General features: G+C 36.2%; 1 protein-coding gene across 8 annotated transcripts in view; it reads right to left on the bottom strand.

Annotated features, from left to right (window-relative positions):
- HERC4 (HECT and RLD domain containing E3 ubiquitin protein ligase 4) overlaps positions 1-18,756 on the bottom strand; it is a 131,182-nt gene that overhangs the window by 46,763 nt on the left and 65,663 nt on the right. For 5 of the 8 annotated variants that reach the window (XM_061197753.1, XM_061197767.1, XM_061197759.1 and 2 more), the window contains exons 9-14: positions 8,271-8,347; positions 7,551-7,675; positions 5,681-5,740; positions 5,425-5,536; positions 4,635-4,824; positions 3,110-3,282 (exon numbers count right to left, since the gene is read on the bottom strand). In XM_061197753.1, the coding sequence (XP_061053736.1) occupies positions 3,110-3,282; positions 4,635-4,824; positions 5,425-5,536; positions 5,681-5,740; positions 7,551-7,675; positions 8,271-8,347 (737 nt within the window). Of the gene's footprint in view, positions 1-3,109; positions 3,283-4,634; positions 4,825-5,424; positions 5,537-5,680; positions 5,741-7,550; positions 7,676-8,270; positions 8,348-18,756 lie in introns of those variants that run through there. The other 3 variants (XM_061197791.1, XM_061197800.1, XM_061197810.1) reach the window with 3 other exon arrangements.

The raw sequence follows: 18,756 nt of genomic DNA, 5'->3' as shown, positions 1-18,756 counted from the left end.
GAAATCACATGGTAGAAGTTCAAAACAACCTATACAATCAGTGTTACTGCCCAAAATGTACAAAATAAAATCTATGTATGTTTGATCATAACATTTCGCATTTTAATTACAGTTTAGTATTCTGATTTATAAACGTGAGTTCAGAGGTGGTATACGGTAAGTATACATATGTCTTATTTGTTTGGGTTTATTTAAGGGTTCCTTGCAAAAAAAAGGGGGGGGGTTGAAAATCACTGACTTAGAAGATTAGCATGATATGTAGCACTTAGGCTAGTCAGACAAAGTAAGTCTTTTCTTTTGTCATATTAGTATCTCTATAATGTACTGTGTGAAAACTCAGAAACTACTAAATAACACAATTACTTGCCAGCAAACTCATTTGCGTGGTAATACATCCCTTCCTGACAGCAGGTACCAAAATTATCTTTCTTGTGATGCCATTTGGAGCACTGGGAATAATTTCTAATTCAAAGCTTTCCAAAGGACATGACATAAGGGAGAAACAAGTCATTCATATATCCTGAAATGATCAGGAAATACAGAGTCCAGTTCTACAGTTCCTAATCCTGCTCCAGGATTAGGTTAAGAAGGAAATTGTGTGAGAAACTTTTCCTAATTCTTAACCACAGAGCAGAGAGAAGAAATATATACAGTTGTCAGACACAAGGTGTCTTCAAAAACACAAATCTCTGATTAGCAATTTAGGTTCCACTAAAGATGAAAATGAATCATCTCTGATAGTGAATATCCACAGTTATCTATGACAGATTAGGATCAAGTAAAGTTTTCTCCAATGTAAGAGGTAAAAGAAAGATAAATGATTGTCCCAAGGACTCCCAGTAAGAGATGCTTATGAAACTGATACCATTATTACCCTGCTTTTGAGTATTTAACAACTTCAAACAGGAACATTATTACCCTGCTTTTGAGTATGTAACAACTTCAAACAGGAACTCAGTTTCCTCATGACCAAATGAATCAAGATAAAAATAGCAATTTCCCATCCAAATGGTGGTGGTGATAACAAAATCTCTGAATGTATAATAATTATATATATTATGTAATCTAAACAATACATCAATCCTGGGAAACCATCAGGCCATTATTTCAATCCTTATTTTATAGAAGATTCTCCATTTGCATATGTGATAAAGAGAAAGATTTGTTCAAAATCACACTGATAAGAAGCAGCACAGATGGAGTTAGAATCATGGTCTTTTTTAACAATACAATGCTATCTGTAATCTGAAGTATAAGCCTCTAGATCTAGGGGCATAAAATAAAAGCAAAGAACCATCTAAACATATTATATTACTATATCTGCTGATACAGAAGTACATTAGAAACAGCAGGGACTTTGGAAGTCAATTTGGATTTGTATTTCAACTCTGCTACTTACTGGTTTATGACCTTTGATACTCAGATTAAGGGACAAAATATAACTGTAAAGAGTTTAAAAAGTTAAATGAGGGATATAAGTAAAGTGCTCACACGAATTAGTGTACAATGGAGGTTTCTAATCTTGGCCACTGTTACATTATTTTCCTTTCCTTTCAGCTAGCAATAATTTAGGATCCTAGTTCTAGCATGGCTCCATCAAAAAGGTCTCTGGAGCTGGAACCCCATAGGGTTCTCCTCAACAGAGACTGAGGCTTCTGAGCCAGGCACATAAATTACTTGCTCAAGTTCTGTCTGTAATTATGAAAGACAAAAGGTTCAATTTTCTCCTCCGCTTCTCCTTCCCTCACTTTCATTTGTGGAAAAAGACACAGCTAAGGGAAAAAAGAATTTTTTTAAGAGGTAATGCAGATAAGAAAGGGGGGGGGATGAATAATTATTTGGGAAGAGGGTCCTGTTGACAAACGATGGGTCACTGAAGTAGTAGGAAAAGAGAGTCCAGAGGAAAGAAAGAATCTAATCAACCTCTTGAATCCTAGACAAAAGGCATAAAGAAAAGTAGAGACCCATTCCATGACAACAGAAGATCTTAATAGCAGTTTACTGCAGAATCCAGTTAACCCTAAAGTGCTGCAAGAAAGCCTTTGACTGGGAAAGGCAAACATAAGAATGACTTATTTCCCCTTACGAAAAAAATGGCTATCATATCTTCAGTTATAATAAGAGAAATGACTTGTTTTTCTAGAGAGCTTAGACATACTAAATACAAAAGAAAAAAGTTCAAGAAGTAGTTGAGAAAGTACCCAGGAACTTCATTAAAAGAATAAAAAGGGAAAAATCAATGGTCCATAAGGGCTCTTTCTTACAGAGAACAGAAGGACTTATCTCCTTTACCCTTTATCATTTACCTTAGTACCAGGCAAGAAGGGTGTGAAAACACTAAAGAAGCTGTTAAGGGGAGGAAACTAAAGATTAAAGGTTCATATGGGTTTTTCAGTCATTCTAGAGGCTAGAAACATATCCTTCTCCCTTAGGTCATGTCTCCCAAAATAGCATCTTAAAAATACCAAATGGCACAACAGAGATATACCTACCAGCTGTCAGGGATGTCTCAAATCCATCTTTAATTAAACAGCTGAGACTCTACTTCTTCATATAACTTTGAACTGCTACAAGTGTAAAGGGGACTATTTCTTCCACTGGGAAGAAGGGCAGGAAAGAACAATAGGCAAATTAATGAATTATATATGGTTCCAATTTCAAGTTAGTGATCTGTTTCAAAGATTGTACTTTGATTGAAGCTATTAGTACCCAACAGCAAAAGGAACATGAGTTTAAATGTTCAAAATCACAACTAGGATGAAATCTCGTTCATATTATAACCATCAATAAATAACAAAAAGCGTATTATTTAAACTAACAAATCATGTTCTTCAAAAAAAACATAAGGAGAATCTAATTCATTAGTATGCTATTGTTCTGCCCAACTACAGACAAGTTATCCATAAATGCCTAACAAAGTCAAATAAGACCAAAGCTCTAAAGTATAGATATATTCTTTCTTTTAAAGGAAAATTTAGATAACTTCTCCAAATTCCTATAATATCTTTTATGTCAATCTAATTCTGTAATATATTCATGTTAAAATAAACATCATCAGTCTGTTAGTGGCAATGGGGAGAGAGGAAAATAAACGGACTATTGGACATACCCTATGTAATATTTCTAAAACCTTTAATGCAGTATGAAGAAAACTGTTGAAAATTCTTCTTTCAGAAGGGGGAATGCCGATCTTGTAGAGTTTCAAAAGATGTACCACAACCTCCTTAAAAAGTTCTACAATCTTGAGGAATAGTGGAGGTTCAAGTACTGACCACCAGTTTTCTGTTATTAAAGGGTGAACACACAAAATAAAATTTAACAAGTCACAATTTTCAAAATCATACTTTTTTTCGAAAGCAGTGGCTCTTAACCCTTTGAAAACCTCAGGAAGATACACATAATATGGTATTTTACGTAACATTTCTAGGGTTTATAGATACCACCCCACCCTCAAGTTAAAGAATACGGTTCTAAAAGCTCTCAAAAGCAAAAATAAAGTAAGAAAGGTCTATTGAATTTACATTCTTGGTTTCCTAAGCTACATTAAAAACTTAATACCTAGTATTAAGACCACTTGTTAAAAAGTGCTTTGGAAATTAGGATTTTAATTTTCAAACAAAACACTTTTAAAACTGTATTGCTCCAATATTTAAAGATCTCTCCAACTTTTATCTTTCAACTTACATAACATAAAGTTGAAATATTGTGAAGCACCATCCTAAAAATGCAAGGTACTCCTGAAAATCAAATACAGAAACTGAACAATGTAAAGTATACCATGTCGGTCCTTCCCCACGTTCACTATTTGTAGTTATTAACTACAAATATGACAATCTTATGCAGCAGACAGAAAGGAATACAAAAACTTCTGACAACATGGAAGCAGTATGCTTGTGAGTCCCTGCTTCATTCTTCTAACCACTGGCTAATTCCCTCAGATTCCAGGATTCTACCCCTTGCTTGTTGCTTCCTCTGTTCACCCTCAGCCTAAAACTTCTTGTACTGATTTTATTACTCTTATGTATCTCAGATTCACATACCTAACAAATACTATTAAGAAGGAAAGCACTGCTACTAAATGTAGCAGGCAAACTAATGGCCAGCAGATAGAGATGAAATGTATACAATTAGAAAAATTAAAGTGAGGAAAGTTTAGGCCAAAAACCCAGAGGAATAAGATCAAATAAACGGTGGAATCTCACCTACATGCAGAGACATTAGAAAATTAGCAAGTAAGGGAAATACAAGGCAAAGGGTTAATAAAGTTCAAGGAGGATTTAATACCCATGTTTGTTCAGTTTTAATTGTTCCTCCTCCTTTACTTCTTTAACAGTAAGATCACTCTGGAGGGGATGAGGAAGGCAAATACGAAAAACAGTTTTTATCTTTCCTGATACTGTCTCTGCTGTTCTGCTCGATTAAAATTTTAATATTTAACATGCTTTGCCTCCAACTCTAACAACTAGCATCAGATGACTAGCAAAAAGCAACAAACTGAAAAACAGGTTTATCTCACCTTAAGACAATGTCAAAATAAGCAGGGTAGCAAAATTTCAAACAGCAAAGAAGAAGTTATGAGCATTTTCATTTAAAGAGAAAAGGTTGTAAAAAAAAAAAAGTATTAAAATTCTTACCAAGTACTTTCAGTGGTGCCTTTTCTAGGTTCACAAGAGCTGTACCAAAGGGAATTGCTATTGTGGTGAAATTGTTGGAATCACTCATCAGGGGACATTCTGGTAGAGTAAGATAAAATCTCAATGCTTCAACATCAGGTAAGGAGCTAGTCAGTTTAGGAATAAGATTCTTTTCCAAGCTAGCTGCCACCTATATTTTGACAAAAAGTAAAACCTACTTCATTTAAAATGAATGCATATTCCAAAAAAAGAAAGAAAAAGAAAACCTTATACTACAGCAAACGTGAAACGGTGAAGGGAAAAAAAAAAAAAGAAAAAGAAACCATCTTACAATGAATCAATGAATGTACTTGGAGCACAATGAAAATTAATGCCTAAGCAGTGCTAAGAGAATTTTAAAAATCTTGCATATAAGATATTTATATCTCAATTTAAACTCTCTACATCTATAGTTATACAGACTTAACCAACATGGTAATATTAAGTAATTAAGAGTCTGCTCTGAACATCTGGAAAGATTTTCAGATATTTGACAGCTACATTACAAACAGTTTAAAATAATACCCTATTTTAATTCTTATATTAGTATATTAAATAAAATTATACAGACATTATATTAGTATATTAAATAATTAGTATATTATATTAGTATATTAAATAAAATTATACAGACATCTTAATAAAGTGTATGAAACTGTAAAGTTAATTAGGCCACAAACATATAAAAAAACATGGAATAAAAAACTCAACAGGCTACATAATACAAATATAAAATACTTTAAAAACAAACCTGCTGAGATATCTGAGGATGATCAGGTTGTATAAGTTTGTGGAATAAAAGCCTAGCAGCATTCATATCAACCCCTGAAAATCTGATGCCTGTTCTATAGTGATCATCATTGCTATTTAAAAAAGAGAGAGAGAGAGAGAGAGAGAGAGAGAAAATAATAAAATGCAACTTCAAAATTTTTTCACTTCTTTTTAATATGACATTATTTAATATAATAAATTTGAAAAATTCAGTATACCAAAGAATTGTCACTCACCTAACAGCTAAAAAACTTCCATTTAGACAACCAGACGAAGAAAACGTTCCATCTATTTCACTAAAAAGAAATTTAAAAATCACAAAATCACAAAATGAGAAATCTAATTGTTCACCTTTGGTGTTTTTTCTTTTTTTAATAGATCTTTATTGGAGTATAATTGCTTCACAATACTGTGTTAGTTTCTGTTGCAAAACAAAGCGAATCAGCCATATGCATACACATGTCCCCATATCCCCTCCCTCTTGAGCCTCCCTTCCCTCCTCCCTATCCCACCCCTCTAGGTCATCGCAAAGCACCAAGCCGATCTCCCTGTGCTATGCTGCTGCTTCCCACCAGCCAACTATTTTACATTCGGTAGGGTATATATGTCGATGCTACTCTCACTTCGCCCCAGCTTCCCCCTCCCACCCCATGTCCTCAAGTCCATTCTGTATGTCTACCTCTTTATTCCTGCCCTGCAACTAGGTTCATCCGTACCCTTTTTTTTTTTTTTTTAGATTCCGTATATATACATTAGCATACAGTATTTGTTTTTCTCTTTCTGACTTACTTCACTCTGTATGACAGACTCTAGGTCCATCCACCTCACTACAAATAACTCAATTTTGTTCCTTTTTATGGCTGAGTAATATTCCATTGTATATATGTGCCACATCTTCTTTATCCATTCATCATCTTTATTTTTTAATAAAAAATAAAATCACCTTTTATTTATTTATTTATTATGTATGTGGATAAAATCCACATCACCTTTATTATTTAATAAAAAATAAAATGTAGTATTTAATGCTACAGAGCATTCCTCCAACCAACATTCAAAATAAATCAGAATTCTTGGGCTTCCCTGGTGGCGCAGTGGTTGAGAATCTGCCTGCCAATGCAGGGGACACGGGTTCAAGCCCTGGTCCGGGAAGATCCCACATGCTGCGGAGCAACTGGGCCCGTGAGCCACAACTACTGAGCCTGCGCTCCACAACAAGAGAGGCCGTGACAGTGAGAGGCCCACGCACCGCGACGAGGAGTGGCCCCCGCTTACCGCAACTAGAGAAAGCCCTCGCACGGAAATGAAGACCCAACACAGCCAAAAATAAATAAATAAATAAACTCCAATCTCTTTTTAAAATAAATAAATAAATAAATAAATCAGAATTCTATAAATTACTAAAGATTAAGTAAATCTTGATAAAGGTATTACTGTTTATCTCTTTATTACTCTCTCAAACATTACTACCGTCCTCTGATTCATAAAATAAATCTGATGTTCCTAAAAAAATTTTTTATATAAACATGCACATTTAACTTTCTTAATTCCACATGGTGGTAAATCTAATCTGGAATGTTATTTTTCTGAAGACTACTCTTCAGGCTTTTAAGAAAAATTTTAGTTTGGGAAAATAATTTAGAATTAAAAAACAGCTGATCAGCTATAGCCCCTCATCCCAAATACCTACACCACCTTCAACAACAACAAAAACTTTAAGTACTAAACAAGTCCATCTTCAAGAAAAATATTCAAGAAAGAAGAAATACTCAACTCTTCCATGGAATATAGAAGTTAAAAGACAGTGACCACTATGAAGCTAGAAGGAACATTTTTGCAAACCCAATCCTAAAGTGGCTATATTTAATATTTTATGGTATCATTTAATATATCATTATGTATATGAAAGAACTGTAACTTATAAACATCTAAATGAGATCTCCTGAAGTATTCACTATTACAGAAATTCTAGACAATTACACTTTTGTATATAAACCATTCAGTAAATGATATTTAATGAAATATTTATTTAAATAAAAACTCCTAAGTACAGGTTCCTCTACCATGGAGTTAAGAGACTTTGTGTAGATAAAATATTTTTCTTACTTGGCTATCTCTACAGGAAATCTTCCAGAGGGGTAGCTCAGCCATTTTTGAATTAGAGCTTCATTCACAGTCCAGATCTGCTTCGAAGGATTAGGATATCTAAAGTCATCTGGTGGCCCACAGTTCTAAATTTTAAAATAAGTAGATGAGTCAGAGGGAAGAGATATTATATATAAACCAAGACACGCCTCCACATGTATTTGGAAGTTAATCTCTACTAAACACTTGGAACAAAAACTTATCAAATGGGTATTTCCCTGGTGGCACAGTGGTTAGGAATCCGCCTGCCAATGCAGGGGACACAGGCTCGAGCCCTGGTCTGGGAAGATCCCACATGCTGCGGAGCAACTAAGCCCGTGTGCCACAACTACTGAGACTGCGCTCTAGAGCCCGCGAGCCACAACTATTGAAGCCCGCGCACCTACAGCCCATGCTCTGCAACAAAGAGAAGCCACTGCAATGAGAAGCCTGTGCACCACAACGAAGAGTAGCCCCGCTCGCTGCAACTAGAGAAACCCCACGTGCAGCAACAAAGACCCAAAGCAGCCAAAAATAAAGAAAAAAAAAAAAACTTATCAAATGGATCCGAAAAATTTTGTAGACCCGAGGAAAAAAAACATTAAGGCAATTACTTTGTAACATATAAAGAACATTAATATGGGTTTAAAAACAACTTCTAAATTATCTGAGCTTAGTAATTATTTATATGATTACTATTACCTGGGGATTAGAGTAATGTGAAAAGCTTTGATCTCCACCTGAGAAAATTCTTTTTACACAGAAATATTCTTCAGAATCTGTAATAAAAATAAAATATAAAACATTCAAGATTTATATGCATTTTTCAGAGCATCAAATATGCTACTGGATTTTCTCTTAATCATCTAACTTAATGAGACCTCCCGATCATGGGCTCAATGATACAAAATGACTGAGAATGTTCTGACTGCTATGGAGATGATACTGACCAAGTGACAAATGTTAATGATCCCACAAGCACAACAAGCATTTGATAAGTTTTACAAGTCTTTCTTTTGACCTGCTCACCAAAAAATGGCATTTTCTAGTCTAGACCTTTATTATCTCAATATATTTTAAACTGAAGATGGTGTAAAAATTGAATGAAAGGTATAGAAGATAGCTCAGAAGAAAATAAAAAATAAGAATATTCATTTTGGGGAATTCCCTGGTGGTCCAGTGGTTAGGACTTGGCGTTTTCACTGCTTGTGGCCTGGGTTCAATCCCTGGTCGGGCAACTAAGATCCCATAAGCCTCGCAGGGTACAGCCAAAAAAAAAAAAAAAAGGGAATATTTACTTTTAAAAAGAATGACAACAAACAAGTATATGTTAAATCTTCTTGAGTAATGCAAAATTCATAATGTAAAATTATTTTCTCTTTCAATATAGTTGTACAAAAGTAAGATGACACACATAGCTCTTTGTTAACAACTATTTATCAATAACACCCAAATCAGGTCCAAAAACATAAAAGTTAATACGCAAATTTAGTAGAAGTAAAGAAGGAACAATAAAGTGCCTTTTTTTTCAAGTTTTGTGTTTTATTGTGGTGTTTATTTTTCTTTAAAAGTTTGTTTCTTTTTTTTTTTAACATCTTTATTGGAGTATAATTGCTTTACAATGTTGTTAGTTTCTGCTGTATAACAAAGTGAATCAGCTACATGTATACATATATCCCCATATCCTCTCCCTCTTGCGTCTCCCTCCCACCCTTCCCTATCCCACCCCTCTAGGTGGTCACAAAGCACCGAGCTGATCTCCCCGTGAGATGCAGCTGCTTCCCACTAAGTATCTATTTTACATTTGGTAGTGTATATATGTCAATGCTACTCTCTCACTTCGTCCCAGCTTACCCTTCCCCCTCCCTGTGTCCTCAAGTCCATTCTCTACATCTGCGGCTTTATTCCTGTCCTGCCCCTAGGTTCATCAGAACCTTTTTTTTTTTTTTTTAGATTCCATACATATGTGTTAGCATACGGTATTTGTTTTTCTCTTTCTGACTTACTTCACTCTGTATGACAGACTCTAGGTCCATCCACCTCACTACAAATAACTCAATTTCGTTTCAATCAAGTGCCTTTATAAAAAGATATTCAAAGCCTCTTCCTTTTTCTCCTCTCCTGTACCTCAAAATAGAAAGAGTATCTATTATCAAAAATACCGCTAGCCTAGTATTTAGAAGTATCACATACCAAAACACCATAGCTCCACAATGTAACTTAAGGCTAGTTATTTCCAAATATAATCCATTGCTGTGTTCCTACTGCTGACCCCCCACTCTTTAGTTGACTAATTCTTCACCTTGTATTATTTGTGACCACCACTGCTACAGAATTATAAATTCTTAAGGAAGGGACCACATCTTAATTTTCTTGATCATTCCCTACTGCCAAGCACAATGTTTTATTTGTAAAAGAACTCAGTAAATATTTAATATGAATATATAATATAAAAAATTATCTAGCTTAGAAAATACTAATAATAAGAGCTTCAGAGATCAGAACATTAATATGACCAAATTTTCCACAACAAGACTGCCCTAAGGCCAAAAATTTTTAAGAACAGATTAAAAGGGTAAATCTAAAATATTAAATAAACCAATCATTCAACTTAAAATCTTTTCTCTACATCATCCTCACAAGTCTACACGAAGTCATGCACTTCCTCAAAAGATTTAGCAGGATGTTATTCGTTTGTTCCTAAAAGGTGATTCTGCCTTCTTTAAATAATCATCAAGTAAACGGATGACTAATCTATAGTACATGAATGGGTTTCTGGGGGCTGTGAGTAGGGCACCAAAAATTATTTTCCTTAATTTCCTTTTAATTACTACTGTAAAAAAGTCTGTGAAACCTAGTCATTTGTCCTACACAGCTTCCTGCAGATTGGATTTTGCTGATTATATCCTCAAGGATTCTCCTAACATTTCTCTCAGTCTTCTGTATTTCCTGTAAATTGGTAGTTGGATCTAGAGAGGATTTAATTAGATTAATAAGTCAATTATTTTGACAAAACTATTACATGGTGGTGGAAGGGGCTGTTCTTCCATCAGTAAGCACATAATGTGTAGTTGGGCTCCTTTTTGTGATGTTAGTAACCATTGATGCCCAATGCTTAGACCATTAATTCACTGTGGGTTGAAAAATGATACACTAATATTACTTCCTCATCTTGTGGTTGGACCATTAGCTTCTCCCTATCTACCACATAGTTCATTAACCTGTAATAGGAAAGACTAATGCTGTTCTTTTCCATTTATTTACTATCGTCTGGCTTTTTGAATTTGTATTTATTTGATTATAATTTTTACATGTTTCTTAGTAACATGGACTTCCTCAATGGGAATTTCCGTTAACTTCCTTTATCTATTACATGTCTAAATGTTTGTCTTATTCATTTATTAGGTGTCTTACTGTCTTACACACCAATATGTATGAGCACTTTGGATATTCAGGCTACTAACCTCAGGTTATATTCGTTACAAACATTTTTTCTAAATAATTATTTAATTTTGACTCACAAGTTTCTTTTTCCATTAAATCAAATGTATTTATCTCATTCTTTTTTTTTTTTTTTTTAAAGAGAAAGTGGGTTTCTTTTTAAAAAATATTTATTTATTTATTTGGCTGCATTGGGTCTTAGTTGCAGCACGCGGGATCTTCGCTGCAGCATGTGGGATCTAGTTCCCTGACAAGGGATCGAACCCGGGCCCCCTGCGTTGGGAGTGCGGAGCCTTAGCCACTGGACCACCAGGGAAGTTGCTCTCTTTCTTAATGATGACTTTCACTGCCATAATGGTAAGAAAGGTTTTTCCCATCCTCAAATTATAGAATTATTTTCTTAAGAACTCTTTTACATTTAACTTTAATCCATCTATAATTTATTTTAGTGTATACTGTTAGGTTAGGATCTAAACTGACATTTTCCTCCCAATTTTCATGTTTTGAGTAATTCTTTCCCCTTCTCCACATATTAGTGATGCCCTGTTTTAAAGTTATGAAGAGACACTACACCTCTTCTACCTATAACACACAACACTAAACAACTTCGGCACTCTCCTCCATCCCGAAAGTGTTCTCAAAGTCCTTCTCATAACTTCCACTTCATATAGTCCTTCCTATAACTCCAAGAGCCCCTGCCAATCAACTGGAGTTTGAACAAAACCTATATACTGGGTTGGCCAAAAAGTTCCTTCGGTTTCTAAGTAAAAATAAAAGACATTTTTCATTTTCACCAAGAACTTTATTCAACAACATATTCACCGTTTTGTTCCACTACCTTCTGCCATTTTTCAGGCAACTTCATAATTCCATCTTCCCAAAACCTTTTATCTTTTTGATCAAAGAACTGTCCCAGGTGCCATTTACAGTCTTCCAGGGAATTGAAATATTTTCCATTAAAAGAATTTTGTAAAGACCGAAATAAATGGAAATCCGAAGGTGCAATGTCTGGTGAATACGGCGGATGAATCAGAACTTCCCAGCCAAGCTGTAACAGTTTTTGCCTGGTCATCAAAGACACATGTGCATTATCCTGCATTATCCTGAAGGAAGATTATGCGTTTTCTGTTGACTAATTCCAGACACTATTCGTCAAGTGCTGCTTTCAGTTGGTCTAATTGGGAGCAGTACTTGCTGGAATTAATCGTTTGGTTTTCCAGAAGGAGCTCATAATAGAGGACTCCCTTCCAATCCCACCATATACACAACATCCCTTCTTTGACGACCAGCCTTTGGTGTGGTTGGTGGTGGTTCATTTCGCTTGCCCCATGATCTCTTCTGTTCCACATTATTGTACAGTGTCCATTTTTCATCACCCATCACAATTTATTTTAAAAATGGAATGTTTTCATCACGCTTAAGGAGAGATTTGCATGCAGAAATACGATCAAGAAGGTTTTTTTTCACTTAACTTATGTGGAACCCAAACACCAAAGCGATTAACATAACCAAGCTGGTGCAAATGATTTTTGATGCTTGATTTGGATATTTTGAGTATGTTGGCTATCTCCTGCATGGTATAACGTTGATTGTTCTCAATTAATGTCTCAATTTGACCGCTATCAACTTCAACTGGTCTACCGGACCGTGGAACATCGTCCAACAAGAAATCTCCAGCACAAAACTTCACAAACCACTTTTGACACGTTCGATCAGTCCCAGCACCTTCTCCATACACTGCACAAATCTTTTCTTTGCGTTTCAGTTGCATTTTTACCCTTCTTGAAATAATAAAGCATAATATGCCAAAAAAGTTACTTTTTTTTTCATCTTCAATATTAAAATGGCTGCACAAAAATTCACCAATTTTGATAAGTCTTTTTTTAATGCACACTGATATGACAGCTGTCATAATACAATCTAACAAAATTGTTTCAAATGAAGTAAAAGACAACTAAGCGCTACTAGAGCCAGCTTACGGGAAACCAAACGAACTTTTTGGCCAACCCAACAATAATGGCAACACATGGATTCCCCTCCCACCCCCGGATTTCCACTAAGCTATAATAATCTAAATGTCTAGGGACTTCCCTGGTGGTGCAGGGGTCAAGAATCCTCCTGCCAATGCAGGGGACACGGGTTCCTGGTCCGGGAAGATCCCACACGCCACAGAGCAACTAAGCCCGTGTGCCACAACTACTGAGCTTGCGCTCTACAGTCTGCGAGCCACAACTACTGAGTCCACATGCCACAACTACTGAAGCCCGCACACCTAGAGCCCGTGCTCCGCAACAAGAGAAGCCACCGCAACGAGAAGCCCGCGCACCGCAACAAAGAATAGCCCCCACTCACCACAACTAGAGAAAGCCCGCGGGCAGTAATGAAGACCCAACGCAGCCAAATAATAAATTAAAAAACACACAAAAAAGTCTATATGTATACCAATAATCTGATTTAACTGTTACAGTTTTATAGTATATGTTGTCATATCTAGGAGGGCTAGTTCACCTCCTTATTCTCTACAAAATACACTGTCAGGAAAAACAGAAAATTTTGAAATAGGCTCCCCTGCCCACGCACCCTCCCCCACTCCCACCCCCCATTTACTGAGTCTTGATTAGGGCACTCTTCAGACACTTATCTACCTAAATGATGAGTTTGAGCTATTTACAATTCTGTAAAGTGTACTTCTATTTAGGAGCAATACTGACAGAGATACAACTATGTATGTGCCTTTGACTTACAAGGAAAAGTAGTTTTTTGATGATCTCTGAATCCCTTTACACTCTTACGACTTATTCAGGACCCCAAAGGGCTTAAAAGCACTAATACATACCACATCAGAACTGAAAATTAAGAAATTTTAAAAATACTCATAGACTTATCTGAAAATGAACAAGAACAAAGGCACTGCATGTTAACACAGATAACAGTACTAACATGAAAGTCATTTTGACCTCATGAACCCTCTGAGACAATACCACTGTCCTTGAGCAACTATCAGCTTGTTCCACAATACGGAAGAACATAACTGAAGACACAACATGGTAAGTGAATTTTATTTTCCTTGGTTTATACTTGATTCTGAAAGAAGCTATACAATATGTTAAAATCTTAGCAAAGTTCACTCAATTTTGAAGGGTATGCTCCCATGCCTTCACCTATGTTACTTTTTTACTTTTGTGTAATCTGTCAAAGAGCAAAAATTCTGTGTCTTACTAGAATAATTTTCTATACTTGATGTTGATTTTGTTTTTCATTATTTAAGTGGAAAAAAAGAGAACAAAGACTCCTCACTTATGAATAAGCTAAAGTTCTTTTCAATCATATTACCATTTACATTTATTTTGAAATGTTTTATTGTCACTTCAGTAAAATAGGTAACCAAGTATTATTTCTCAAGCATCAAAGGTTACATCTTTTAATAATTTTTGTCTTCCTGTTATGGGCTGAATTGTGTCCACCCCCGCCCCCAAATTCATATGTTGAAGCTGTAAGCCTCAGTACCTCGGAATATGACTGTATTTGGAGATAGGACCTTTAGAGAGGTGATTAAGGTAAAATGAGGCTGTTAGGGTGGGGCCCTAATCCAATATGCCTGCTGTCCTTATAAGAACAGGAAGAGACACCAGCAACGCACACAAACAGAGAAAAGGTCACATGAGGACACAGCAAGAAGGTAGCCATTTGCGAGCCAAGGCTTCAGAAGAAACCAAACCTGCTAAAAGAATGATCTTAGACTTGTAGCTTCCGGAACTGTGAGAAAATAAATTTCTGCTGTTTAAGCCACCCAGTCCGTGGTATTTTGTTATGGCAGCCCTAGCAAACTAACACACTTCCCCGAATCAGATCCTAAACTTAGAAAAATAAAACTTCCAAGATACCTTCTATGTGTTAGTGAAAATATCTTTGAGATTTCCCAGAGAGGCTATGGAGAATCACAATGATTTGTTCTTTCAACATATAAGTAGTGATGCTAGAAATAATTAAGTTTATTTGATGTGTTAGTATTATAAGAGTTGCATGGGAAGAGTTGTCAAATCAGAAGACACTTAACCTTCCCTAGGTTAAATTTATACGGTAAAAGTAATTAATATAAATATTTCACCTCTCTAAATTAATAAAGATATTTCAAAAATGTAATTACTATAAAAATTTCTAATTTATATGGTAAATATAATTAATATAAAAATTTCAAAAATTAATATATTTCAAAAAGTGTTTTACGAGAAGTCCATGGAGATTCATCAATGTCCTTGCTTTCCATATGTTTAAATATGAAGGGAAACATTATTCAAAACTCTTATGAAATAGTTCTGTCAAGTTTTCCTGTTTTTATAAAAGTTCTGGCGGTACAGTGCTGTCTGTCCTAATTTCAGTTTTTTTTCCCCCAATTTCAGTTATTATTGAACCTTTATTTTATTCACATCTATCATCTTCTAGGCCAGTGATTTTCAAATGGCGTTTTATAAAAATATACATGTCTAAACTTGATCCCTGACTTACTGAATCTCTTTACTTGATATTCTTGGTGTTATTCCTGGTACATTAGGTCTCAGGATTATATTATATCTCAAGATTTTTTTCAACTGTAAAAAGTTATACTCATTCATATTCATAAATCAGATGTAAGGAATCACTGACTTCTTTGAGACTAGGCTTAATCATCATCTTTAGAAACATTCTTGTTTAAAAACCTTTTTGGAATACAGGCATAACTCGCTTTATTGTGCTTCATAGATATTGTGGTTTTTACAAATTGCTGATTTGTGGCAATTGATGATTTGTGTTGTCAGATGATTGTTAGCATTTTTTAGTAATGAAGTATTTTTAATTAAGATATAATATGTACATTTTTAAAAGAAAGAATGCTACTGCACACTTAATAGACTACAGAATAGTGTAAACATAACTTTTACATGCACCAAGAAACCAAACGTTTTATCTGACTCACTTTACTGTGGTATTCTGGAACCAAACCACAGTATCTCCAAAACATGCCTCTAATGTGTTCTCCATGTCACAGAAACAACCAAATTTCCTTGTCAACTGTATTTATTCTTATTATGAACCCTCGTCATATCTTTCCACTTGACAATTATCAATAATAAATAAGCCATAGTCATTTTAAGCCTCTGTCATCTATTGACTAGTTTTTGTTTTATTCTGATGCTTGTCTGAAGGCCTTCCTATAAGCTACAGGCCAGAGTTTGTACTTTCAACAAAGAAGGATAGTCTCAGAGCCCTGTGAAAAGGACTGTACCTGGTATTTGAAACCACTTATACGTCAAAGAATAGACACTTGGGTACAGGCTTCTGAGGAGACATGGCTTAGAGAACTTTCAAAAGAAACCAGTGGACTACATTAGGATTTCTCATACATTTTTTTAAGTTGATAAGCAGTTTTATGAAACTGACAATCCAAGATCCATAATGTTTAACTTTGCTTTAATTTTCTGTTTTCTGGATCTCCCTTATAGAGAGTCATTTCTCCTTCTTCTAAAGTAATCTAATTCACATCAATTTTGTAAACTCTGCTTTGGTACGCTGAAATGAAATGTTAAAAAAAACATTTCTCTTCTCCCTTCAGCTTGCCAGTATCTCCCGGAAAGGAGCTTATATCCTCTTCTGAGGCCCTGATTTTTGCAGCTGCCATTCAGGGCACACCTCTAGATCACCTGAGTCTGAGAGCCAGCGGGGGGATTATGCTCAAGGGTCCCACAGGACTAAAACCAATGGACAAAGAGTTCTTAACTGACTACCACCCCAGGGCACAGCAAGAGGCAACAGACTGAGGTGTCCAATCTTTCTGTAGAAGAGGCTTATTAGTTTATCTAATACAGCTTTGGCCTAAGAGGCAGGCTTCTAATTAAACCCACATCAAAGGGCCTGTTGTAATCCTCTCAGAGATCTCAGAAGGAGGGCCCTATCTTTGCACCATCCCTCTGCTGCACTCCAGAACATCCGTTTCTTCCATAGGGGAGCTCGTATTCCCATCTGGTGCCCCCATTTTTGTGGTTGCCACCTAACTGATGCCCCTTGATTGCCTGGTTCTGGTGGACAGCTGGGCTTGTATCCTGGGTCCCATGGGACTGTAACAACTGGTTGGTTTGGGTTGGCTACCACCCCCAGTGCACAGCACAAACAACAAACAGAAACATGCCCCAGTTTTCTGTGAAAAAGGCCTATCTGCTTGTCCTGGAGCTTTGGCCTAAGGCTTCTACACCTCTAGCAACCTACTGAGGTGACCTTTGGGGACAAAAGCTGGTGGATGCCACCTTTGCGCTCTCCCTCTACCTTGCTTTAACTTGCCAATATCTCCTGGAAAGGAGCTTGTACCCTTAGCTGGTGCCTTGATTTTCACAGCTGCCACCCAAGGGACACCTCTAGGTTGCCTAGTTCTGGCAGCAGTGTGACTTTCCCTTGCAGTCCCACAGGACGATATACATTTGCATACTTAAAAGCCACTGCCTGAGGGTCTGGCATCAATCAGCCTGAATCTAGGTATTGCTGAAATTCTCCCCTTTGGGATACTGACAGGTCTTGGCACATTCTCAACTAACTGAGAGCCACTAAAAATAATATAGACTGTTTGGACATTAACAAAGATTTGAGAGACAACCAAGAGTGAGGGCAGGGTTGAACTATATTACAACACTACAGTAATCAAAACAGTATGGTATCAGCATTAAAAACAGACATAGATCAATGGGACAGAATAGACAGCCCAGAAATAAACCAATGCATATATGATCAATTTATTTAGGACAAAGGAACTAAGAATACACAGTGGGAAAAGGACAGTCTTTTCAATGAATAGTGCTGGGAAAACTGGACAGCCACATGCAAAAGAAGGAAACTGGACCACTATCTTACACCATACACAAAAACTAACTCAAGGGCTTCCCTGGTAGTACAGTGGTTAAGAATCCACCTGCCAATGCAGGGGACACGGGTTCAAGCCCTGGTCCAGGAAGATCCCACGTGCTGCGGAGCAACTAAGCCCGTGCGCCACAACTACTGAGCCTGCACTCTAGAGCCCGCAAGCCACAACTACTGAAGCCCGCGCACCTAGAGCCCGTGCTCCTCAACAAGAGAAGCCACTGCAATGAGAAGCCCGCGCACCACAACGAAGAGTAGCCCCGCTTGCCACAACTAGAGAAAGCCCGCACGCAGCAACGAAGACCTGACCCAGCCAAAAATGATAAATAAATTTATAAAAAAAAAAAACTAACTCAAAATGGACTAAAGACAAATATATGACCTAAATCATAAAACTCCTAGAAGAAAACATAGGCAGTAAGCTCCCTGACATCAGTGTTGAGGATGATTTTTTGGATTTAGCACCAAAAGTATCAAAAGCAAAAATAAACAAGTAGGACTACATCACACTAAAAAGCTTCTGCACAGCAAAGGAAACCATCAACATGGATTAAAGACCAAAATGTAAGACCGGAAACCATAAAACTCCTAGAAGAAAACAGGCAGATCACTCTTTGACATAAATCGTAGCAATATTTTTTTGGATCTGTCTCCTAAGGCAAAGGAAACAAAAGCAAAAATAAACAAATGGGACCTAATTAGACTTAAAAGCTTTTGCACAGCAAAGGAAATCACTGACAAAACAAAAAGACAACCTACTGATTGGCAGAAAATATTTGCAATGATATGACCGATAAGGGGTTAATATCCAAAATATGTAAACAGCTCATGTAACTCAACATCAAAAAACAAACAGCCTGGTTTA

This window comes from Eubalaena glacialis, chromosome 1, assembly GCF_028564815.1.
Source record: "Eubalaena glacialis isolate mEubGla1 chromosome 1, mEubGla1.1.hap2.+ XY, whole genome shotgun sequence".
In the NCBI taxonomy this organism is placed as follows: domain Eukaryota; kingdom Metazoa; phylum Chordata; class Mammalia; order Artiodactyla; family Balaenidae; genus Eubalaena; species Eubalaena glacialis.
Note: the sequence above shows the minus strand (reverse complement) of the source record. Positions and strands in the feature narration are given on the sequence as shown.